This window comes from Papio anubis, chromosome 11, assembly GCF_008728515.1.
Source record: "Papio anubis isolate 15944 chromosome 11, Panubis1.0, whole genome shotgun sequence".
In the NCBI taxonomy this organism is placed as follows: domain Eukaryota; kingdom Metazoa; phylum Chordata; class Mammalia; order Primates; family Cercopithecidae; genus Papio; species Papio anubis.
This window is the reverse complement of record NC_044986.1, coordinates 39,364,002-39,389,792: the sequence shown is the minus strand read 5'-3', so window position 1 is coordinate 39,389,792 and position 25,791 is coordinate 39,364,002. Positions and strand designations below refer to the sequence as shown.

The 25,791-nt window shown below is 40.1% G+C and overlaps 1 protein-coding gene and 1 pseudogene across 7 annotated transcripts in view; one reads left to right on the top strand and one right to left on the bottom strand.

The window, feature by feature from the left end:
* TBC1D12 (TBC1 domain family member 12) overlaps positions 1–25,791 on the top strand; it is a 149,132-nt gene that overhangs the window by 78,510 nt on the left and 44,831 nt on the right. For all 6 annotated transcript variants that reach the window (XM_021943487.2, XM_021943486.2, XM_021943491.2 and 3 more), the window contains one exon: positions 23,310–23,392. In XM_021943487.2, coding sequence (XP_021799179.2) covers positions 23,310–23,392 — 83 coding nt within the window. The remainder of the gene's footprint in view (positions 1–23,309; positions 23,393–25,791) is intronic.
* LOC101020725 lies at positions 15,523–16,067 on the bottom strand (annotated as a pseudogene). The gene has a single exon (XR_161671.4). The product of XR_161671.4 is annotated as a 40S ribosomal protein S11-like (transcript).

The following is a 25,791-nucleotide window of genomic DNA, read 5'->3' as shown; positions in this document are numbered from 1 at the left end:
TCCATGCTGTTCTCAAACTCAAGTGATCCTCCTGCCTGAGTCTCCCCTTCCAGCATTATAGGCACGCACTGCTGGCCTTAATAGAGAGTATATTGTTGTTGTCTAAGACTTAACGCATATTTTCTAGAGGTCTCTGTGAGTTAGTATATGAAACATAATAAAGTATTGGCTCTTCATGTCTGTTTCTATTTCAGTTCTCTGCTCCTCCATTTTAACATGATAGGGCAATTATTTTTCCTTTCTTGACATTTAATATGTATTTAAGATGTGCTTGTCTTTGCCTTTTGTACTATGTAACTACTTAGGTAAGCAAAAGTTTTATTAAGGAAGTAAGCATATACTCCAAGAGAGGAGTGGGCTGACCCAGCTGGGAGCCTACTATTATTATTAAGAATACATTTATTGGGCCGGGTGTGGTGGCTCATGACTGTAATCCCAGCACTCTGGGAGGCCGAGGTGGGTGGATCACAAGGTCAGGAGTTTGAGATCAGCCTGACCAGCCTTGTGAAACCCCGTCTCTACTAAAAATACAAAAAAGTAGCCAGGCATGGTGGCGCACGCCTGTGGTCCCAGCTGCTCGGGAGGCTGAGGCAGGATAATTGCCTGAACCCAGCAGGCAGATGTTTCAGTGAGCCGAGATCGTGCCACTGCGCTCCGGCCTGGACGACAGAGTGAGACTCCATCTCAAAAACCAAACAAAACAAAGAATACATTTCTTATTTATTTATTTATGTTTGTTTTATTTTATTTATTTTTAATTTTTTATTTTTGAGACAGTTTTGCTCAGTCACCCAGGCTGGAGTGCAATGGTGCGATCTCAGCTCGCTGCAACTTCTGCCTGCTGGGTTCAAACCATTCCCTTGGCACAGCCTCCTGAGTAGCTTGAATTACAAGCTGGCACCAACATGCCTGGCTAATTTTTTCTTTTTGTATTTTTAGTAGAGACAGGGTTTCGCCATGTTGGCCAGGCTGGTCTTGAATTCTTGACCTCAAGTGATCCACCCACCTCAGCCTCCCAAAGTGCTGGGATTACAGGCATTAGCCACCATGCCTAGCCTAAGAATACATTCTTAATGCTCAGCAAAACATCTTAAATTGTTCTTTTCCCATATCTGCCCTTCTCTGTATTTTGTACAGTGCTGCTGTACATCAGAATATTGTCTGATTTATTATTAAACAAAACACATCCTAAAGCAAGACCACTTGGTTCTTAGCTCTTTTTCTCCTCCTTGGGTTTTCTGGATCTATTCTTTTTCTTTTACTAGAATTCTCTCTCTGTCCCTCTCTTTTTAATTTAATTTAATTTAATTTGTAGAGGCGGAGTCTTGCTCTGACATCGAGGCTGGAGTGCAGTGGCACAATCATAGCTTACTGTAGCCTCAAACTCCTGGCCTCAGACAATCCTGCCACTTCAGCCTCCCTAGTAGCTAGGACTACGTGAGCACACCACCGCACCTGGCTAAAGAATTCTCTCTCTCTCTCTCTCTCTCTTTTTTTAAATGTAAAAGTTCCTAGCTTTTCTTGCCATTTTCCTGATCTGGACCTTTTTCTACCCATTATCCTGATGAACATAATAAAAGAGTCTGGAGCCAAATAGAAGAGTATAGAATATTTTTTGGACTTTGCAAGAGAAAGCCGGACCTGTTAAGTATATTATTGTTTTATTCTGGTTACATTCCCTCATACTAAAGAATTGTGATCCCAATACTCCTCTTTTAGGATTTGATGAATATGTTTATATTCGTCTTTTCATTGCTTAAAAAAAGCATTTTAGAAACTTAGAGAACACGTGAAATTTTATTTCAGACTTGCTGCCAGGGATTAAAATGAACCAGGCCAATTCAAAGATTCCTTTCTTGGTGGAGACATTTATAGGAAAACAAGAATGGTTAGATAAACAAGAAAAGAATAACTTGTTAAAGATCTTTAGACTTTGCAACTGTCAGATGAGTACGTAGATAAGTTCCCAGAAGAGTTTCCTTAAGCTTGTTAAAATTTATCCAAAATGGATTATGCTTTTTACCAGGTATGTTAATTTCTTCCCAGAAAGCATTTATGAAAGTATCTCTTGGCCGGGTGCGGTGGTTCACGCTTGTAATCCCAGCACTTTGGGAGGCCGAGGCAGGCAGATCACGAGGCCGGGAGATCGAGACCATCCTGGCTAACATGGTGAAACCCTGTCTCTACTAAAAATACAAAAAATTAGCTGGGCGAGGTGGCGGGCGCCTGTAGTCCCAGCTACTCGGGAGGCTAAGGCAGGAGAATGGCGTGAACCTGGGAGGCGGAGCTTGCAGTGAGCCAAGGTAGTGCCACTACACTCTAGCCTGGGCAACAAAGCAAGACTCTGTCTAAAAAAAAAAAGAAAATATCACTCAAAAAGTTCTGTTCTAGACAGTGTTGGGGACAAATCTTTCTTTACACCATACTCTATTTTATATGATATCTGTCTCTTTAGGTTCTGCCTCCATGCCTTTGCTCATGTTATTCCCCTGTCTTGGAAGGCTTTTGTCTTATTTCTACTTCTTACTTACTCAGTCCTTAAAGATTAGGCTTTATCTTTTCTATCAAGTCTTTGGTGATTTCTTCAGCCTTCCGTTGTATCTACTTTTCTTGTACCTTTCTTGTAACACACACAGAGTTCCTTGAAATAATGTTCAATGAAACTGGCTTGAAATAATATGGTAGACATAATAACATTATGAAAAGAACTGAGTGTACAAAAAGATATAAACAGCTGAAAAGTACTTTTATTTTCACTCAAACTATCTGTAGTTATATTATTATAATAAATGTTATAGCTTTTATTCTGTTTCTGTGTGTTTGCTCATCTGTAATATAGAGACTGAATTTAGTCTCTAGTGTTCCACTCAACACTGAGATGCTGTGGTTAACTAAGAATTTTGTTCACCTTTTTAAATTTGAAGGGGCATTTTTGGTGTGGGGAAGTTATTTATATGACTTATGTAACTAAAACAAACCAACAAAGTGTTTTCATGGTGTTGGAGTGTGAGGGTGTGTAATCACTTACTTATTCTTCTACTTCAACCAATTGAAAAATAGATAATGGAGAACAGAAGAGAATGAAACCTTCAATTTTATTGCGTATAAAACCAGATGAGGGGAAGAAAACTCTACATGGGAATACCTAGGTACAACCTGAGTACTAAAGATAAAGAACTTTGTACTTTATCTTCCTCGTAATACTCTTCTAGCAGACTTGGGCCAGCTAACATCTGTCTAGTTATAGCCCAAGAAGCTAGAACAGAGATCTGAGTAATCTTAGATTTCTTCTGTTTATGGATGCAGGCAGGTTCAAGAGGCCTGTTCTGCTTTTGTGTCTTATCTACTGGTAATGCCATTACTTCAACAAAGAGGTGACATCTGGAAGAAGATAGAAATTATTCTACAGCAGGGCTCCCCAAACCCCAGGCCAAAGACTGATTCTGGTTAGGAACTGGGCTGCACAGCAGGAGGTGAGCAGTGAGTGAGTGAGTGAATGAGTGAGTGAGTGAGTGAGCAAGCAAGCGAAGCTTCATCAGTATTTACAGCTGCTCCCCATTGCTTGTGTTACTGCTTGAGCTCCATCTCCTGTCAGGTCAGCAGCAGCCTTAGATTCTCATAGGAGCATGAACCCTATTGTGAACTGTGTGTGAGAGAGATCTAGGTTGTGTGGTCCTTATGAAAATCTAATGCCTGATGATCTGTCACCTTTTCCCATCACCCCCAGATGGGACTGTCTAGTTGCAGGAAAAGAAGCTCAGGGCTCCCACTGATTCTACATTATGATGAGTTGTATAATTATTACATATTGCAATGTAATAATAATAGAAACAAAGTGCACAATAAATGTAATGCACCTGAATCATCCTAAAATCATCCTCCCATCTCAGCCCATGGGAAAATTGTCTTCCATGAAACTGGTCTCTGGTACTATAAAGGTTGGGGACCAGGGGTCTAGACCATCTACAAATTTCACCTTATTAAATAGATGACTAGATCTCCTAAACTGTGCCCAGCAAATCGTTTGCCATGACTTGTAGAAAAGAAACAACAGAGGAGCTAGGCATGGTGGCTCCCATCCATAATCCCAGCACTTTGGGAGGCTGAAGCAGGAGGATCACTTGAGGCCAGGAATTCAAGACCAGCCTATGCAAAATAGTGATATTCTGTCTCTACCAAAAATAAGCCAGGGTGTGGTCATACATACCTGTAGTCCTAGCCTACTTGGGAGGATTTCCTGAGCCCAGGAGTTTGAGGTTACAGTGAGCTGTGATTGCACCACTGTGCTCCAGCCTGGGTGACAGAGTGAGACCCTGTCTCAAAAAAAATGAAATGACAGAGATTGCAGTTGCAAAAGGGATTAAGCTTCACACCAGGAGCATTTCATCTTATGCGAAGAGAAGGATCAGGCCTATTTGGTGGAAGCTAGCAGGTGGTTAGAAATCTTAAAGGCGGGATTTGTAGTTAAACTGGAAATGTAGGCTGGACGTGGTGGCTCACGCCTGTAATCCCAGCACTTTGGGAGGCCGAGGCGGGGGCAGATCATGAGTTCAAAAGATCGAGACTATCCTGGCCAACATGGTGAAACCCCATCTCTACTAAAATGCAAAAATTAGCTGGGCATGGTGGCGTGCACCTGTAGTCCCAGCTATTCAGGAGGCAGAGGTAGGAGAATCACTTGAACCCGAGAGGTGGATGTTGCAGTGAGCAGAGATTGTGCCACTGCACTCCAGCCTGGTGACAGAGCGAGACTCTGTCTCAAAAAAAAAAAAAAAAAACAAAAAACTGGAAATGTGATTTAAATTAAGCTGTTTCTCGAATGGTAAAATGAAAGTTTCTAAAGGTAAATGAGGTATAGCTATCAATTAAACAATTTTCTGTATCTTAAGGGCTCTGAGTCCAGTCAGAAAAACAAATCAATGTAGTAATTTCAAATAGAGGAACTTTAATAGAGGAATTCATTGCAAGGTTGTTAAAAGGACTATAAAAGCAAAAGAAGGGAATATAGGTTCAAAAGATTAATAATTCCAGAAAGGTATGTACTGCTCTGGGATGTAGAAGCAAAAGAAAAAAAGTAATATTACCCAGAGTCCAGTATCACTGTTTACCCGAAAACTAGATTTATATTTAGCTACTATTTTTTCATGTGATCTTATTTTCTTTACAGTAAATAAAGTTTTTTTTCAAGTATTAACATAATGAAAAGGGATATTGTAATTATTTTGCATGGAACTATATGGAATCCATCATTGCTTTTATCTTCACATCCTTTGTAATTCTAGGAAGCACTTTATCTGAAATTTAGGAACAGTTAAATCCATTATTCTTTTACAGAAATACAGAGAGGCAAGCAGAATAGCTTGTAAAAGGAAATAAGAGAGACTTAAGGCTAGGATTTTGGAGTTAATAGTTGGTCTTATGACTTAGGTAGAAAGCAGCTTTGGACAGAATCGATTTGTAAGATTTAAGGCAGTTAGTATGTGCAGGCAATATTAGGAATTATAAGATTCAATGGATCTGGATGTGAGGACTAAACTCCATGGATTTGAAATGTGGTTGGAGTTTGTGATGGCTTTTGACCTTTAGAGCATCATCATTGATTAACTGGTATATGATTAAGTAGTTACATTCAACTACACATAAGAGGCTCCCCAAATAGTAGCCTAAATACACAAGAATTTAAGTGTGTAAGTAGCCCAAATTAAGTAGTTCCACGCTAGTATGGTGGCTCCATGTATCAAAGACAAGGGGTGATATCTTTCACCATATTCAGAAGAAACTTTATTTTCATGCTGACCTTATGCTAACCACAGAATGGGCTTGGGGACCCACTGGACCCACAGTAAGACAGACTTGAGCTAAAACTCCACTAATCGCCTGACCTCTGCATACCTCTGCTTTGACTCTGGACTATGGTAACATTTTGGGTCTCTTGCAATTAGTGTCAGATTAGAGCCGATATCCAGTAGTCCCTGAACCATCTGATTGTTTTCTTTTACCTAATGAATAGTTACCCAGTAAAAGGCCCCTTTGGGGAAGGCTGGGAGAAAGATTAATGGTGTAAAATTTTGGTAGTGTATTGGAGTCCTCTCAAGGGGACCCATCATCTTCTGCATTCAAAGGATTCTGGGTCTGTAAACTGGCTCAAGTCTGGGGAGTGACTGAGGGGCTGTTAGTCTTCATGATTCAGGGTGGACTTTTATTCTCTTGACCTAGCACTTTTCTGCTTATATAGATCAACTAAGAATGTAGTAGGTTTCTTTTTTTCACTTCTAGCAACATTGTATCAACTAGCCAACAGGATAGGTTTGTGCAAGTCATACTACTCTGATTGCTACTTTGACTCTGCTGTTCATTATGGTAATTACGCTCACCTTGCTTTGGTGGTTGAGTGCTGCCACTTGGTCCCTGTCACCCCAGGATTCAGTTATTCCCATTGCATTTAGGTTTCCCAGTTCAGTGACTGCAGTTCGCCCTGGAAGGTCTGGCTTACAAAAAAGTAATCACAGAGTTCTTCAAGAATGCTGGGGCTCCCATTACAATTTTATTTCTCACAATTGCAGTGAAAAATATGTCATCTGTGGCTGTAATCCTCGCACTTTGGGAGGCCGAGGCGGGCGGATCATGAGGTCAGGAGATCGAGACCATCCTGTCTAACACAGTGAAACCCTGTCTCTACTAAAAATACAAACAATTAGCCGGACATGGTGGCGGGCGCCTGTAGTCCCAGCTACTCGGGAGGCTGAGGCAGGAGAATGATGTGAACCTGGGAGGCAGAGCTTGCAGTGAGCTGAGATCGTGCCACTGCGCTCCAGCCTGGGCCACGGAGCAAGACTCTGTCTCAAAAAAAAAGAGAAAAATATGTCATCTCTGGGGTACAATGGCTCATGAGTGTAATCCTAGCACTTTGGGAGGCCAAGATGGGAGGATCACTTGAGCCCAGGAATTTGAGACCAGTCTGGGCAACATAGGGAGCTGCTGTCTCCATGAACATTTTTTAAAATTAAAAATAAATTTTAAAAAGAGACAAGTGTGTTTTCTGGACCCTTCGTGTATAGATGAGCGGGTTTTAAATGACAAACCTGTTCTGACATTCCCATCTCCCTGAGCCTTTGATTTCCTTCCTCTACGTTAAACCAAAGCAAGTCTGACATTTCCCCCTCACTTCAGTGTGGGCCACCTTTTGGTCCATGTTTTAGCCAATCAACCAACCAAACTATTAGAGCCCCTTTCTAATTCTCTGGGCTGTAGCATTAAGTACAGCATCTCTGCTTAGTGAGCCCATATAAATGTATCCTGATCCAGCTTTATCTTATATCAGTCCTTGTTCTTTCCACCATTATCTTATACTCTTAATGTCCATTCCCATACTTGTTCCTCAGATTTCTATGTGTATAAATTTAAAAACTCAAATAGTTCTTTTGGAGTATATTATGCCTCCTCATGGGTCTCACTTTGTAACTCACTTTTAGGAGCCTGCTGAGTCTTGAGTTTAGTTATAGGCCTAGAAGCAAAAGGGTAGTAAGGCTAGGTCCTGAGGAGAATCATCATTGTCTTGCAGGGCAACTGCGTCAGGGAAGGCAATTACCATTTCCTTAGGCAATGCAGGATTGATCACCTTCAGATGGTGTGGAGAGGCCTCTTCTACTGGCAAAGAAAATTCAGCAGAGTTTAGAAGCTCAGTGTCCCCAGCTTCATCAAGGTCTTCCCATGTATACCTATTTCAACTTTCAGGATCCCATTATTTCCCAAACATTGCCCTCACTTTAACAGTAGACACCTTGCGAGGCTGGGAGTTCAAATTTGTTGTAGTTCAGCCAGTCATAGAATGAGATTCTTTGTTTGATTTTCAGCAGTTGCAACCTGCTACTATAGGATATGAGGGTCCTCAAGGTAGAAGCTTTTAGTCATTTATGTGGTGCTTAAGGTGGGAATTCAAATCTCTGAGTTCATCCTTTTCTTTTTCCACTTTGTCTAATGACATTAGGAGCAACCAGCCAATCTTATTAAATTTTTTAGTTTTCCAAATATGTTCAAAAGTAACATGTACATCGTCACTCAGCTTTTTGCTTCTTATTAGTGGTTGATTAGGAGTATCCAGTGGGGATATTTTGCTAATCTCTGTTGCTAGGTTACATACCATGGACTACCAGTGCGCTCTTTACTACTGCAAATTTCCATGTGGTATCATTTTTCTTCTGCCTGAAGAAGATTCTTTTAACATTTCTTATTGTATTAATACTAGTCCATTGGCAGTGAATTTTTTTTCTTTTGAGTGCTTTTAAGAATTTTTCTATCTCTGATATTCCTCAATTTGATTATGATATGCTTTCTTATTTTTTTTTTTTTTCATATTCCTTCTCTTTCGGGTTTGTTAGGCCTAATGTATCTTTGCATTTGCATTTATAGTTATAGTTTTCTATAAACTTTAGGAAAAGTTTAGCCTTTGTTTCTTCTTCTGCCTTTTTGTTTTGCCCCCACCCACCTTTCTTCTGAGATGCCTAAATATATGTTGCTTGATAGTGTCCATGTCCCATAGCTCATTTAGATGCTCTCACTCTCTCCTTCCCTTCCTTTTTTTTTTTTTTGGTCTTTTTCTCTGTGTATTTCATTTTCTGTAGTTTGCTATTGTATTTTCAAGTTCACTGAATTTTTTTCTTCTGCAGTGTATACTCTGCTGTCAGTCCCATTGCTCTATCTTGTGTGTTTTTCATTTTAGAAATTGTATTTTTCATTTATTACATTTTTATTTGGGTCTTGTTTCCCTTCTCTTTATGTTCATACTCACTTCTGCCTATATAAAAAACAATGTATATAAACTTACGTTGCCCAGAACCAGTAGAAGAATCAACGATCTGTGGCAGCTATAGCCTTACAAAATGTATTTCTTTAGTAATAAGAGTTGAGGCTGGGCGCAGTGGCTCATGCCTGTAATCCTCACACTTTGGGAGGCTGATGTGGGTGAATCGCTTGAGTCCAGGAGTTCAAGACCAGTTTGGGCAACACAGCAAAACCTTGTCTCTACTATATATATATATATATATAATTAGCCAGGTGTGGTGGCACACAACTGTATTCCCAGCTACTTGGGAGGCTGAGGTGGGAGGATTGCTTGAGTCTGAGAGGCAGAGGTTGTAGTGAGCCATGATTACGCCACTGCACTCCAGTCTGGGCAGCAGAGCCAGACCCTGTCAAAAAAAAAAAAAAAAAAAAAAAAAAAAAAGACTTGAAAGCCAAAATTGCTTCTTCATCCACAGGCTGCAGAATGAATGTTGTGTTGGCAGGCATGAAAACAACATTCATCTTTTTGTACATCTCCATCAGAGCTCTTTTTTTTTTTTTTTTGAGACAGAGTCTCGCTTAGTCGCCCAGGCTGGAGTGCAGTGGCGCGATCTCGGCTCACTGCAAGCTCCGCCTCCCGGGTTCACGCCATTCTCCTGCCTCAGCCTCCCGAGTAGCTGGGACTACAGGCGCCCACCGCCTCGCCCGGCTAATTTTTTGCATTTTTTTAGTAGAGACGGGGTTTCACCGTGTTAGCCAGGATGGTCTCGATCTCCTGACCTTGTGATCCGCCCGCCTCGGCCTCCCAAAGTGCTGGGATTACAGGCGTGAGCCACCGCGCCCGGCCCCATCAGAGCTCTTTAGTAACTAGGTGCATCGTTAATAAGCAGTATTGCTTTGAACGGAATCTTTTTTTTTTTTTTTTTTTTTCCTGAGCAGTGGGACTCATCAATAGTCTTAAAATATTCATTTAACCGTGCTGTAAACAGATATCCTGTCATCCAGGCTTTATTGAGCACAGGTAGAGTAGATTTAGAATTATTCTTAAGGGCCCTAGGATTTTCAGAATGGTCCATGAGCATTGGCTTCAACTTAAAGTCACCAGTTACATTAGCCCCTAAGAAGAGAGTCAGCCTGTCCTTTGAAGCAGGCATTGATTTCTCTCTTGCTTTGAAAGTCCTCGATGGCATCTTTTTGCAGTAGAAGGCTGTTTTGTCTACATTGAAAATCTGTTTAGAGTAGCCACCTTCATCAGTGATCTTAGCGTATCTTCTGGATAACTTGCTACAGCTTTTCCGTCAGCACTTGCTGCTTCATCTTGTACTTCTATGTGTGTAAACAGTTTTTTTCTTAGACTTCATTAACTGATCTCTGCTAGATTCCAGCTTTTCTTCTGTAACTTCTTCACCTCTCTCACCTTTCATAGAATTGAAGAGAGTTAGGGCCTTGCTTTGGCTTACGCAAATGTTGTGACTGGTTTGGTCTTTTATCTACACCACTCACACTTTCTCAGCAATAAGGCTGTTTTGCTTTCTTATCATTTGTGTGTTCATTGATTAGTACTTTTAATTTCCTTCAAGAATTTTTCCATTACATTCTCCACTTGCCTAACTGGCTGAAGAGGCCAAGCTTTTGGCCTATCTTGGCTTTTTTTAAAATTTCATTTTTATTTTTTGTGGGTACATAGTAGATACATATATTTATGGGATAAATGAGATACTTTGATACAGGTGTGCCAAGTGCATAATAATCACATCATTGTAAATGGGGTACCCATCCGCTTGAGCATTTATTCTTTGTGTAATAAGCAATGCAATTATAATCTTTTAGTTATTTTTATTTTCTCGTTTTTCTTTTTGTTTTCCAAATTTTATGTTAGGTTCCAGGGTACATGTGAAGGTTTATTACATAGGTAAACTCATGTCATGGGGGTTTGTTGTACAGATTATTTTATCACCAAGGAATTAAGCCCAGTATCCAATAGTTACCTTTTCTACTCCTCTCCCTCCTCCCACCCTTCCACCCTTAAGTAGACCCCAGTATCTGTTGTTTCCTTCTTTGTGTTCAGAAGTTCTCATCATTTAGCTCTCACTTATAAGTGAGAACATGCGGTATTTGGTTTTCTGTTCCTGCATTAGTTTGTGGAAGATAATAGCCTCTGGCTCCATCAATGGTTCCCATTTTCGTTCCTGCAAAAGACATGATCTTGTTCTTTTTTATGGCTACAGGATTATTTTTAAATGTACAATTACATTATTTTTGATTATAGTCACCCTGATGTACTGTCAAATACTAGGTCTTATTCATTCTTACTGTATTTTTTTTTTTTTGAGATGGAGTTTCGCTCTTGTTGCCCACCCAGGCTGGGGTGTAATGTAGCGATCTCGGCTCACTGCAACCTTTGCCTCCCAGGTTCAAGCAATTCTGCTGCCTCAGCCTCCCGAGTAGCTGGGATTATAGGCATGCACCACCATGTTCAGCTGATTTTGTATTTTTAGTACAGATAGGGTTTCTCCATGTTGGTCATGCTGGTTGTGAACTCCCAACCTCAGGTGATCTGCCTGCCTCAGCCTCCCAAAGTGCTGGGATTACAGGCATGAGTCACAGTGCCTGGCCTATTCTTTCTATTTTTAAAAATCTATTAACCATCCTCACTTTCTCCCTGCCCCACTACTATCCTTCCCAGCCTTAGGTAACCATGTTTCTACTCTCTATCTCTGTGATTTCAATGTTTTAATTTTTAGCTCTACAAATAAGTGAGAAAATGTGATATTTTTCTGTGCCTGGCTATTTACTTAACATCATGATTTCCATTTCTATCCATATTGTTGCAAATGACAGGATCTCATTCCTTTTTGTGGATGAATAATACTCCATTGTCTATGTGAACCACATATTCTTTTTTTTTGAGTCAGAGTCTCACTCTGACTTCCAGACTGGAGTATAGTGTACAGTGGCACAATCTCGGCTCACTGCAGCCTCCACCTCCTGTGAACCACATTTTCTTTACCCACTCGTCTGTTGATGGACACAGGTTGCTTCCAAATCTTGGCTACTGTGAATAGTGCTGCAATAAACATGGGAGTGCAGTGCAGATATTTCTTTGATATTCTGATTGCCTTTCTTTTGGGTATATACCTAGCAGTGGGATTGCTGGATCATGCAGTAGCTCCATTTTTAGTTTTCTGAGGAACCTCCAAACTGTTCTCCATAGTGGTTGTACTAATTTCCATTATCGCCAACAGTGTACAACGGTTCCCTTTTCCCCATGTCTTCTTCAGCATTTGATATTGCCTGTTTGATAAAAGTCATTTTAACTGGGTTGAGATGATATTTCATTGTAGTTTTGATTTGCATTTCTCTGATCAGTGATGTTGGGCACCTTCGAATATGGCTGTTTGCCATTTGTATGTCTTCTTTTGAAAAATGTCTATTCAAATCTTTTACCCATTTTTTAAATTGGATTTTTAGATTTATCCCTGTGGATATATAAGCTTGAGCTCCTTATGTATTCTAGTTGTTATATTAATCCCTTGTCAGACAGGTAGTTTGCAAATATTTTCTCCCATTCTGTTTATTGGTTTTGTTTTTGTTTGTCTTGCTTTGCAAAACGTTTTTAACTTGATGTGATCTCATTTGTTCATTTATGCTGTGGCTGCCTGTGCTTGTGAGGTATTAATCAAGAAATCTTTGCCCAGTCCAGTGTCCTGGAGAGTTTCCCCAATGTTTTCTTCTGGTAGTTTCATAGTTTGAGATCTTAGAGTTAAGTCTTTAATCTATTTGATTTGATTTTTATACATGGTGAGAGATAGGGGTCTAGTTTTAGTCTTCTGCACATGATAATCCAATTTTCCTAGTATCATTTATTGAAGAGACTTTTTTCTCAAATGTATGTTCTTGGCACCTTTGTCAAAAATGACAGATTATCAGTAGATGTCTGGATTTGTTTCTGGGTTCTCTGTTCTGTCCATTGGTTTATGTTTCTGTTTTTATGCCAGTACCATGCTGTTTTGGTTACTGTAGCTCTGTAAGTATAATTTGAAGTCAGATAATGGGATTTATTCAGTTTTGTTCTTTTTTTTTTGAGATGGAGTTTCCCTCTTGTAGGCTGTAGTGCAATGGCGCGATCTCCGGCTCACTGCAACCTCCGCCTCCTAGGTTCAAGCGATTCTCCTGCCTCCGCCTCCCAAGCAGCTGGGATTACAGGCCACCACACCTAGCTAATTTTGTATCTTTAGGAGAGACCGGGTTTCTCCATGTTGGTCAGGATGGTCTCGAACTCCCAACCTCAGGTGATCTGCCTGCCTTGGCCTCCCAAAGTGCTGGGATTACAGGCGTGAGCCACTGTACCTGGCCAGTTTTGTTCTTTTTGCTCAAAATAGCTTTGGCTATTTTCAGTCTTTTTTGGTTGCATACAAATTTTAGGATTGTTTTTTCTATTTCTGTGAAGAATGTTATTGGTGTTTTGATAGAGTTTGCATTGAATCTGTAGATTGCTTAGGGTAGTATGGACATTTTAACAATGTTGATTCTTCTAATCCATGAACATGGAATATTTTTCCATTTTTTGGTGTCCTCTTCAATTTCTTTTATCAGTGTTTTACAGTTGTTATTGTTTTAAGTAAAAGAAGACCTTTTACTTATTTGGTTAATTCCTAGGTATTTAATTTTATTTGTGGCTATTATAAATGGGATTACTTTCTTATTTTTCAGATTGTTCAGTGTTGGCATATAGAAATATTACTGATTTTTGTCTCGATTTTTTATCCTGCAACTTTACTGAATTTGTTTATAATTTTTAATAGTTTTTTGGTAGAGTCTTTGGACTTTCCAAATATAAGATTATCTCATCTGCAAACAAGGATAATTTGATTTCTTCCTTGACAATTTGGATACCCTTTATTTCCTTCTCTTGTCTGATTGCTCTAGGTAGGACTTGCAGTACTATGTTGAATAATGGTGGTGAAAATCTGCAGCCTTGTTTTGTTCCAGATTTTAGAAGAAAGGCTTTCAGTTTTTTCCTATTAAATATGATACCGTGGGTCTGTTGTATATGGCTTTTATTATTTTGAGGTATGTTCCTTCTGTCCCCAGTTTTTCGAGGGCTTTTATCATGAAGGGATGTTGAATTTTATCAAATGTTTTTTCAGCATCAGTTGAAATTATATGGTTTTTGTCTTTCTTTCTTTCTATTGATATGATGTATCACATTGATTGATTTGCATATATTGAAATATACTTACATTCCAGGGATAAGTCTCACTTGGTCATGATGAATTATCTTTTCAATGTATTGTTGAATTCAGTTTGCTAGTATTTTGTTGAGGATTTTTGCATCCATATTTGTCAGGAATATTGGCCCGTAGTTCTCCTTTTTTTTTTTTTTGGTGTGTCTTTGTCTTGTTTGGGTATCAAGGTAATACTGGCCTCATAGAATGAGTTCATAAGAATTCCCTCCTCTATTTTTCAGAGTAATTTGAGTAGCATTGTTGTCAGTTCAATTCTTCTTTAAATGTTTGGTAGAATTCAGCAGTGAAGTCATCAGGTCTTGGGCATTTCTTTACTGGGAGACTTTTAATTACAACTCCATAATTAAAATGTTTTGTTCCATTGTAACTTGATATTGGTCTGTTCAGGTTTTGTATTTCTTCATGATTCAATCTTGGTAGGTTGTATGTGTCTAGGAATTTATCCGTTTTCTCTGGATTTTCCAATTTATTGGCACAGAGTTGCTCATAGTAACCACAAACAATCCTTTGAATTTGTGTGGTATCAGTTATAATGTCTCCTTTTTCATCTCTGATTTTACTTATTTGAGTCTTCTTTTTTTGTTAGTCTGGCTAAAGGTTTCAATTTTAAACAAAATTTTAAAGTTTGTAATTAGTTTTCTAATTACTTAAAAACTAAAAAAAAACTAAAAAAAAATTCTTAGTTTTTGAAAAGTTCTTTTCAAAAAACCAACTTTTTGTGATGTTCTTTTGTATTGTTTTCTTTGTTTCAATCTCATTTACTTGTGCTCTTTTTCTTTCTTCTTCTTCTTTTTTGTTGTTGTTGTTGTTGAGACATGGTCTCACTTTGTCACCCAGGCTAGAGTACATTGGCATGAACATGACTCACTGAAGCCTTGACCTCCCAGGCTCAGGCTATCTTTGCACCTCAGCCTCCTGAGTAGCTGGGACTACAGGCATGTGCCACCATGCTCTGCTAATTTTCGGGTTTCTTTTCTTTTACTAATTTTGGATTTGGTTTGCTCTAGCTTTTCTAGTTCCTTAAGATGCATTGTTGGGCCGGGCGCGGTGGCTCAAGCCTGTAATCCCAGCACTTTGGGAGGCCGAGACGGGCGGATCACGAGGTCAGGAGATCGAGACCATCCTGGCAAACACGGTGAAACCCCGTCTCTATTAAATACAAAAAAACTAGCCGGGCGAGGTGGTGGGTGCCTGTGGTCCCAGCTACTTGGGAGGCTGAGGCCGGAGAATGGCGTGAACCCGGGAGGCGGAGCTTGCAGTGAGCTGAGATCCGGCCACTGCACTCCAGCCTGGGTGACAGAGCGAGACTCCGTCTCAAAAAAAAAAAAAAAAGATGCATTGTTAGGTTGTTTATTTGAAGTTTTTCTTCTTTTTTGATGTAGGCACTTATAGCTATAAATTTCCCTTTCAGTGTTGCTTTTGCTGTATCTCATAGGTTTTGCTATGTTTTATTTCCATTAACATTTGTTTCAAAAAAAATTTTTTTTTTTTTTTGGGAATGAGAAAATAACTTTATTTCATTGTGGGGAGGGGGCCGAGGTCCAGCCTCAGAACTTCTGGAACGGCTTCTTGGTGCCGGCAGCCTTGGTGACCTTTAGCACGTTGAAGTGCACTGTCTTGCTCAGGGGCCGACACTCACCGCTGTGACGATGTCACCGATCTGGACGTCCCTGAAGCAGGGGGACAGGTGCACAGACATGTTCTTGTGGCGCTTCTCGAAGCGGTTGTACTTGCGGATGTAGTGGAGGTAGTCTCGGCGGATGACAGTGGTCCTCTGCATCTTCATCTTGGTCACCACACCAGAGAGGATCCGCCCTCGAATGGAGACATTACCAGTGAAGGGGCATTTCTTGTCAATGTAAGTGCCCTCAATAGCCTCTTGGGTGTCTTGAAGCCCAGACCGAGGTTCTTGTAGTACCGCAGGAGCTTCTCCTTGCCAGTTTCTCCCAGCAGGACCCTCTTCTTGTTTTGAAAGATGGTCGGCTGCTTTTGGTAGGCACACTCAGTCTGAATGTCTGCCATCTTCCCAGCTGCCTGAAATAGGACTGTTTCAAAATATTTTTAAATGTTCTTCTTAATTCCTTCAATGACCCACTGGTCATTCAGGAGGATATTGTTTGATTTCCATGTGTTTGTATAGCTTACAAAATTCCTCTTGTTACTGATTTCTAATTTTATTCCATTGTGATTGGAGAAGATGCTTGATATTATCTCATTTTTTTGAATGTTTTAAGACTTGGTTTGTCTTTAACTAAGGAAGTAACATATGGTCTATCCTTGAAAATGATCCATGTGCTGAGGAGAAGAATGCATATTCAGCCATTGGATGAAGTATCTTGTTAATATCTATTAGGTCTGTTTGTTCTATAGAGCAAATTAAGTTCAATGTTTCTTTGTTGATTTTCCATCTAGAAGATATGTCCAGTGCTGAGAGTGGTGTGTTGAAGTCTCTTGACTATTATTGTATTGAGGTGCATCTCTCTCTTTAGCTATAATAATATTTGGTTTATATACATGGGTGCTCCAGTGTTGGGTGCATATAGATTTACAATTGTTATATCCTCTTGCTGAATTGACCCCTTTATCATTATATAATGACCTTCTTTGTCTCTTTTTATAGTTTTTGTCTTGAAGTCTATTTTGTCTGACGTAAGTATAGCTACTCTTTCTCCTTTTTGGTGTCCATTGTCATGGAATATCTTTTACTCTCCCTTTCTTTTCAGTCTATATATGTCTTTATAGGTGAAGTGTATTTCTTGGAGGCATCATATCATTGGGTCTTTTTTTATTTTTTAAATCTATTCAGTTACTCTATCTCTTTTGATTGGAAAGTTTAGTCCATTTACGTTCAATGTTATTGGTAAGTAAGAACTTACTCTTGCCATTTTGTTATTTGTTTTCTGGTTGTTATGTGGTCTTCTCATCCTTCTTTCCTTCCTTCCAGTCTTTCTTTTAGTGAAAGTGATTTTTTTTTTTTCTGGTGGTATGATTTAATTTCTTGCTTTTTATTTTGTGTTATTTGTCGAATTTTTTTTATTTGAGGTTACCATGTGGCTTGCAAATACTATCTTATAACCCATTATTTTGAACTGATGACAACTTAACATTGATTTCTTAAGCAAACAAACAAACTAGCAAAAAGAAAACTAATACAAACTTTGCACTTCAACCTCATCCTCCTGCTTTGTTTCACTTTTTTTTTTTAACTTTTGTTGTTTCTTTTTTAACTTCTGTTGTTTCTTTTTTTTTTTTTTTTAGACAAGGTCTTGCTCTGTTGCCCCGGCTGGAGTGCAGTGGTGCAGTCATCGCTCACTGTGGCCTCTCGGGACACCCATCTAGTTGATCCACCCATCTCAGACTCCCAAGTAGCTAGGACTACAGGTGCATGCCACCACACCCGGCTGTTTTTTTTTTTTTCTTTCTTTCTTTCTTTTTCTTTTTTTTTTTTTAAGTAAAGATGAAGTCTTGCTATGTTGCCCAGGCTGATCTCGAACTCCTGGGCATGAGCAATTCTGCCATGGCCTCCCAAAGTGCTGGGATTATAGGCGGGAACCACCATAATGGCCAACTTGTTGTTTGTCTTTATGTCTTATTTTATTGCCTATGTCTTGAAAAGCTGTTGTAGGTATTAGTTTTTTATTGGGTCATTGTTTAATATTTCTGCTTAATAGTAGGCTGGGTACAGTGACTCACGCCTGTAATCCCAGCACTTTGGAAGGCTGAGGCGGGTGAATCACTTGAGGTCAGGAGTTCCAGACCAGCCTGGCCAACATGGTGAAACCCTGTCCCTACTAAAAACAATACAAAAATTAGCTGGGTAAGGTGGCACGTACCTGTAATCTCACCTACTGAGGAGACTGAGGCAGGAGAATCACTTCAACATGGGAGGCGGAGGCTACAGTGAGCTGAGATTGCACCACTGGGTATTGCTGTTTGTTATTCAGGGCCCAAGGGACCTTTTTTTTTTTTTTTTTTTTTTTTGAGATGCAGTCTTGCACTATAGTCCAGACTGGAGTACAGTGGTGCGATCTTGGCTCACTGCAACCTCTGCCTCCTGGGTTCAAGCAATTCTCCTGCCTCAGCCTCCCGAGTAGCTGGGATTACAAGCACATGCCACCACACCTGGCTAATTTTTTATGTTTTTGGTAGAGATGAGGTTTTACCATGTTGGTCAGGCTGGTCTCGAACTCCTGACCTCCAGTGATTTGCCCGCCTTGACCTCCCAAAGTGCTGGGATTACAGGTGTGAGCTACTAGCCCGGCCTCCAAGGGGTCTTTAGTCAGCATGTGATGAATCCTGCCAGGACTGGATTCTTCCCTTCAGGGCAGCAGGTTCACTTCTATTCTAGGGTGTCTCTAGAAATGTCGTCCAGGAGCTAGGACCTGAGATGAGGTCCTCACCACTGCCTGGTGCCGTATCTCACTGTGGCTGAATGGGTATCTAAGATGCAAGACAACGTTCTCTTTACCCTTCTTTCTCTTCTCCTCAAACGGAAGAAAGGAGTTACTTTTGTTGCTGCAAGCTTCACTGGGATTGAGAGAGGAGTGGCATAAACACTCCCCCAGCTGTCCTGTCTGGTGTTTCAGTGTGTCATGCACTACCCTAGTCCACTGGCTCTTAAGTCCAGTATAGCATCAGGACTTGCCTAAGAATTGCAGTCCTTGTGTCCTAGACTGTCTTTCAAGTTCACTTAGGATCCCAGAGCACTTTAACCTGCAATTGCAAGGCTTGCTGAAACTCAAGTTTCAGCTTCTGGGATGGGCGCTTCCCCTCTGGGCTAGTGCTGTTCTAAATGGTCCCTCTGTGGGTAGGTGCTGACTGAGTTCAGCATGATTTTGCTTTCCATGTGATAGGGCAGCATTAAGTTCAATGCAAAATTCCTCAGTCACTGTGTTGTTCCTCCCCTGAGTGCGTGGGTTCTGTCTCCTAGCGAAGAAGCCACTGCCGGGGGTTGGGGGAGGGGTCGTGTTGGCAATTTAAGACTGTCTTTCCTACCCTCTTCAATGCCTCTTGGGCGATATGAAGTTAAAACTAGGTACTGTGATTGCTTGCTTGATTTTTGGTTCTAATGAAGGTGCTTACTTGTATGCAGATAGTTAAAATTAGGTGTTCCTGCAGAGTGTACAATTGGTGCAGGCTTCTGTTCTGCCATCTTTCTTCACCCCCCTATCTTGGCTTTTGGCATGCCTTCCTCACTAAGCTTACCTATTTATTTCTGGCTTTTGATTTTAAATTGAGAGATATGGGACTCTTCTTTTCACCTGAACACTTAGATGTCATTGTAGAGTTATTAATTGGCCTAATTTCAATGTTGTTGTATCCCAAGAAATAGGGATGCCTGAAGAGATGGAGAGAGATGGGAATGGTCAGTCTGTGGAGCAGTAAGGCACACATGTTTGCCTTGGCACACAAATTTGCCATCTTATGTTAGCACCGTGTGTGGTGCCCCAAAACAATTAGAATAGTAACAACAAAAATCACCACAGATCACCATAACAGATACAATGATAATGAAATAGTTTGAAATATTGCAAGAATTGGCTGGGCGCGGTGGCTCACCCCTGTAATCCCAGAACTTTGGGAGGCCGGGGCAGGCAGATTACCTGAGGTCAGGAGTTTGAGACCAGCCTGACCAACATGGTGAAGCTCCATCTCTACTAAAATTACCAAAAAATGTAGCCAGGCGTGGTGGTGGGCACCTGTAACCCCAGTTACTCAAGAGGCTGAGGCAGGAGAATTGCTTGAAACCAGCCGGGAGGCGGAGGTAACAGTGAGCCAAGATCACGCCTTTGCACTCCAGCCTAGGTGACAGGAGTGAAACTCTGTCTCTAAAGAAAAAAAAAAAAAAAAGGAATATTACAAGAATTACTATAATGTGAGACAGAGACACACAATGAGCACATTGTTAGAAAAATGGCACCAATAGACTTGCTTGACATTAGGGTTGCTACAAACCTTCAATTTGTAAAAAATGCAATATTTGCAAAATGTAGTAAAGCAAATCACAATATAGTAAGGTATACCTGTAGTGTATTTATAACAGCTATTTTATCATCCTTGTGTTATAATCCTATTATCTGTGACATTTTTATATTGTGACTGTTGATTAATTTTTCTTCTCATTATGCATTATGTTTTTCTGCTTCACATCTCTTTTTATTGAATGTCAGACGTTGTGGTTTACATATAGGTGGATGCTGGACTTTTTTGTGTGTTCTTTTGGATACTTTTTGGCTTTAGTCTGGTTTGCAGTTTTTTGGAAATGGTTTGATCCTTTTGACCTAATCTTTGTTAGAGTGGTTCCAGAATAGCTTTTAATTTAGGAATAAGTTGTCCTCACTACTGAGGCATTATTCTTCTAAGGACTCTACTTAGTACTCTTATCTGTCAGGAGGTCTTTCCACTCTGGCTGGTCTTGTGTGAACTTTAAGAATGTCCTATTTTTTTTTTTTCTGGTGATTCTTTGGCCGTAGTTTAATCACACACGTGCACAGATCAGTACTCAGCCGAAACCTTGAGAGGACTCTTCTGCAGCTCCCTTCTTTTCTGGTTTTCTGATTTGTAGCTTTTAGCTGTCTTGGACTCTCCAACTCTAAACTGTCTCCTCATGTTAGGAGGATTGATGGACCGCTGAGACCTGGAAATGTCAGGTACTTGTAGAGTTACCTTGCTTATTTCTTTTCTCCAAAAGATCACTGTCTTGTGCTGCCCAGTGTCTGTTGTCTGGAAACTATAGTTTAATATATTTTGTCTATTTTCTAATTATTTAAGGGGAAAGGGTAGACCTGGTTTCTTTTATTCCATTATAGCCTGAAGCAGAAGTCTTAACTTTTATTCCTCCCTCCTACAACTTACCTGATCAATTGACTAATTTGAGAAGAGGAGGAAGAATTTATAATTTGAAAATTTGTCACATACCTTTTTCCACACTAGCCTGTCGAAAAGCAAAAACTGACTCCTAAAACTGGACATTATTGTGATTATGTTTGGATAAGTGGCAATATAGCAGTATATTTCTTTTTGTATTTTTTATATCTAAATCACTGACTCTGTGAAGCCATTGATTTGATAAACCAAAATACGGTGTAGTAGTTACCCCTTATCAGCGGTTTTGCTTAAGGCAATTTCAGTTACCTGTAGTCAACTGTGGTTTGAAAACATTAAGTGGAAAATTCCAGAAAAAACTTTTAATTTTTAAATTGCGTGCCATTCTGAGTAGCGTGATGAAATCTCACACTGTCCTGCTGCATCCTGCCAGGGACATGAGTTCAGTTTATCTGAGCTATATACACTACCCACCTGGTAGTTCACTTAGTAACCTTCTTGGTTGTCAGATTGACTGTTGGTGACACCACAGTGCTTGTGTTCAAAGAACCCTTGTTTTATTTAATAATGCCCCCAAGGCTTAAGAGTAGTGGTGCTGACAATTCAGATGTGCCAGAGAGAAGCTGTAAAGTTCCTCCTTTAAGCAAAGAGGTGAAAGTTCTCAAATTAATAAGAAAAAAATAATATGCTGAAGTTGCTAAGATCTATGGTAAGAATCAATCTTCTATCCATGAAATTGTGAAGAATGAAAAAGAAATTTATGCTAGTGTTACTATCGCACCTTAAATTGCAAAAGTTACTGCCATAGTGCATGGTGTTTAGTTATGATTGAAAAGGCGTTAAATTTGTGGGTGGAAGATCTGAACAAAAATGTGTTCCAATTGATGGCAACATGTTGTGCTGGGCTAACTTAATCTCAATTAAATTAAACTTTATCATAGTTATGTATGTATAGGAAAAAACCTGGTATATATAGGGTTTGTTACTGTATGAGGTTTCAGGCATCCGCTGGAGGTCTTGGAACATAACTCCCAAGGATGAGGGAGGACTACTATGTATGCAAATGATGGATTATCCAGTTTTTAGTTAAAATGTTGCCTTAAAACTCTAATTAGTGGAAAGCAGTTTGACAGTTTGTTGTAAAGGTATATCCACATTTACTATATAACCCAAGACTTTTGTTTAACTAAGGGAAATGAAAGCAAATGTCTACACAAAAACTTGATGTTAATATTTATAGTAGTTTTATTAATTATGGCCCCAATCTGGAAACAATCCAAGTGTCCTCCCACATGGATAAATGGAATACTACTCAGCAATGAAAAGGAATACATTACTAATACAACAACATGAATGATTTTCAAAACTGTGCTGAGCAAAAGAAGCCAGACATGGCCGGGCGCGGTGGCTCAACCCTGTAATCCCAGCACTTTGGGAGGCCGAGGCGGGTGGATCACGAGGTCAGGAGATCGAGACCATCCTGGCTAACATGGTGAAACCCCGTCTCTACTAAAAATACAAAAAACTAGCCGGGCGTGGTGGCGGGCGCCTGTAGTCCCAGCTACTCGGAGGCTGAGGCAGGAGAATGGCGTAAACCCGGGAGGCGGAGCTTGCAGTGAGCCGAGATCGCGCCACTGCACTCCAGCCTGGGTGACACAGCGAGACTCCGTCTCAAAAAAAAAAAAAAAAAAAAGAAGCCAGACATTAGTCCTTCAATGTAAATTAAAAACAAAACAAACAAACAAAAAACCAGACACAAGAGTCTATAAAATTCTTGAAGAAGAAACAAATTAATCTATAGTGGTAGAAATCAAAGAAGTAATTTTGTGAGGAGGATAAGTATTGGGCTACCACAAGGAAACTTAGTGGAATGATGGGAATGTTCTATATCTTGATTGGTTAGTTAGCTGCACAGGTATATGCATTTGTCAAGACTCATCAAACTACTCTTAAAATATGTTTATTCATTTTATTATATGAAAATTATATCTGAAAAAAGTTGGCTAAAGAAAAGTCTACTAAGTGGGTTTAACAAATAACCTAAAAATATTGACTGCAATCTGAAATGGACTGGGCTCAGTGGCTCACACCTGTATCCCACCACTTTGGGAGGCTAAGTCAGGAGGGTCACTTCAACCCAGGAGTTTGAGACCAGCCTGAGCAACATAGTGAGACCCCATATCTATTTTTTTTAATCTGAAATGTTTAAATATATACAAACTTATATACACATGTCATAGGAATACACACATTCACAAACACACACCACATATTAACAACCTGGATTCTGATTCTGTTCTAAAATGCATAGTTCTTTTCAGCCTTTTACTTCCTTAATGTATGAAATGAGGTTAGTTTAGAAATTCTTTGTATCTGGGTGTAAAAAGAAAGAAGTTAATAAGTTTAAAGTTAATCTTTTAAAATTGTCTTGACTTAAGTCATTTTTTTTTCCAGAAATCTTCCTGCCAAATCTGTGGAAGAAGCTTTACGTCACCGACAAGAATATGATGAGATGGTGGCTGAAGCTAAAAAACGAGGTATAAAATTTAACTCCAAATGGTATAATTTTCTGATTTTAATAGGAAGATGGATGGTAAAATTCATCAAGTCTATCTTCAAGATGATACTGAATTCTTTTTTTTTTTTTTTTTGAGACAGGGTCTTGCTCTGTTGCCCACCTGGTGTGCAGTGGTGCACTCACAGCTCACTGTAGCCTCACCTCCCAGGCTCAAGCAGTCCTTTTACCTCTCAGCCTCCCAAGTAGCTGGGACCACAGGCACATGCCACAATGCCTGGCTAGTTTTTTGTATTGTTTGTAGAGATGAGGTTTTACCATGTTGCCTATGCCTTTATTTTTCTCTACTATTTTTATAATTAAGTTTGTTCTAAAGGAGGAATAAAATGACATACCAGGATCATAGTTTTTCTGCATGTACTTTTACAAAACTAATAGGAGGAATCTTGAGATTACAGTCATAAAACTTGGACTACTACTATCTGAGTTTATAAATATAAAGATAATAATTCATGAATCTATTAATGAATTTCACTTTTTACCATTTTTATATTTTATAATTAATAATTTCTAATTATTTTATAATTTAATAATTTTAACTTTCTATATGACTGTGAGAATATGATTTGAAACTTAAATACTCTTTTGTGACTTACAGAGTCTCTCCAGAGGCCCAATTGTGTCATTTGATTAGGCACATAAATGCATACTCTTATGTGTATAAATTTACATATTTATTCATTCTCCAACCAAAAAAAATAATATCAGGATAATTTAACAGTGTTTATTTCCTGACAGTTGTTATTTCATGATAAACATACATTTATAGAAGATATTGCACAGCTGTATACATTTTTAGACTTAACATCTAATGCCTTTTTTTTTTTTTTTTTTGAGACGGAGTCTCGCTCTGTTGCCCGAGCTGGAGTGCAGAGGCCGGATCTCAGCTCACTGCAAGCTCCGCCTCCCGGGTTTACGCTATTCTCCTGCCTCAGCCTCCCGAGTAGCTGGGACTACAGGCGCCCACCACCTCGCCCGGCTAGATTTTTGTATTTTTTTTGTAGAGACGGGGTTTCACCGTGTTAGCCAGGATGGTCTTGATCTCCTGACCTTGTGATCCGCCCGTCTCGGCCTCCCAAAGTGCTGGGATTACAGGCTTGAGCCACCGCACCCGGCCCTAATGCCTTATTAACAAATGATTTTTTTCCTTTTACTTCAGTGAATGGAACATTATAATGGTATACAGTTCTGCTTTATGGTTTTATTTTGGAAATGAAGTTATTTATTTAATGTTAAGTAAAAATAGGATCTATAAGGCTAGTTATATCTTTCTAAAAGGCTTGCTTATTTAAACATTAGTTGAGTGTAGTTTACTATACGGAATTCGAAATATTTCTGACATATCCAATTCAGTTTTTATTTATTTATTTATTGCTTATTTTTATCTTTTTGAGACAGGGTGTTGCTCTGTCACCCAGGCTGGAGTGCAGTGATGCGAACTTGGCTCACGGCAGCCTCAGTCTCCCAGGCTCAGGAGATCCTCTCACCCCAGCCTCCCAAGTAGTTGGGACCATAGCGTGGACCGCCATGCCCAGTTAATTTTTGTATTTTTTTGTAGAGGCAGGTTTCTTCATGTTGGTCAGGCTGGTCTTAAACTCCTGACCTCAAGTGATCCGCCCACCTCGGCCTCCCAAAGTGCTGGGATTTTAGGTGTAAGCTACCACATCCAGCCTAAGTTTTTATTTTATTTTATTTTATTTTTTATTTTTATTTTTTTTTGAGACAGAGTCTCGCTCTGTCGCCCAGGTTGGAGTGCAGTGGCCGGATCTCGGCTCACTGCAAGCTCCGCCTCCCGGGTTTACGCCATTCTCCTGCCTCAGCCTCCCAAGTAGCTGGGACTACAGACGCTCGCCACCTCGCCCGGCTATTTTTTTGTATTTTTTACTAGAGACGGGGTTTCACCGGGTTAGCCAGGATGGTCTTGATCTCCTGACCTCGTGATCCGCCCGTCTCGGCCTCCCAAAGTGCTGGGATTACAGGCTTGAGCCACCGCGCCCGGCCTAGTTTTTATTTTTTATTATGTATGTATCTATTTTAGAGACAGGGTCACGCTCGTTGCCTAGGCCGGAGTGCAGTGATACAATTAGAGCTCACCGCAGCCTCAAATTCCTGGGCTCAAGCAATCCTCCTGCCTCAGCCTCCCTGGTAGCTGGGATTGTAGGTGCATGCCTCCACACCCAGCTCTTTTTTTTTTTTTTTTTTTTTTGAGACAAAGTCTCACTCTGTCACCCAGGCTCCAGTGCAGTGGCGCAATCTCGGCTCACTGCAACCTCCGCCTCCTGGGTTCAAGTGATTCTCCCACCTCAGCCTCCAGAGTGGTGGGGATTACAGGTGCCTGCCACCAGGCCCAGCTAATTTTTG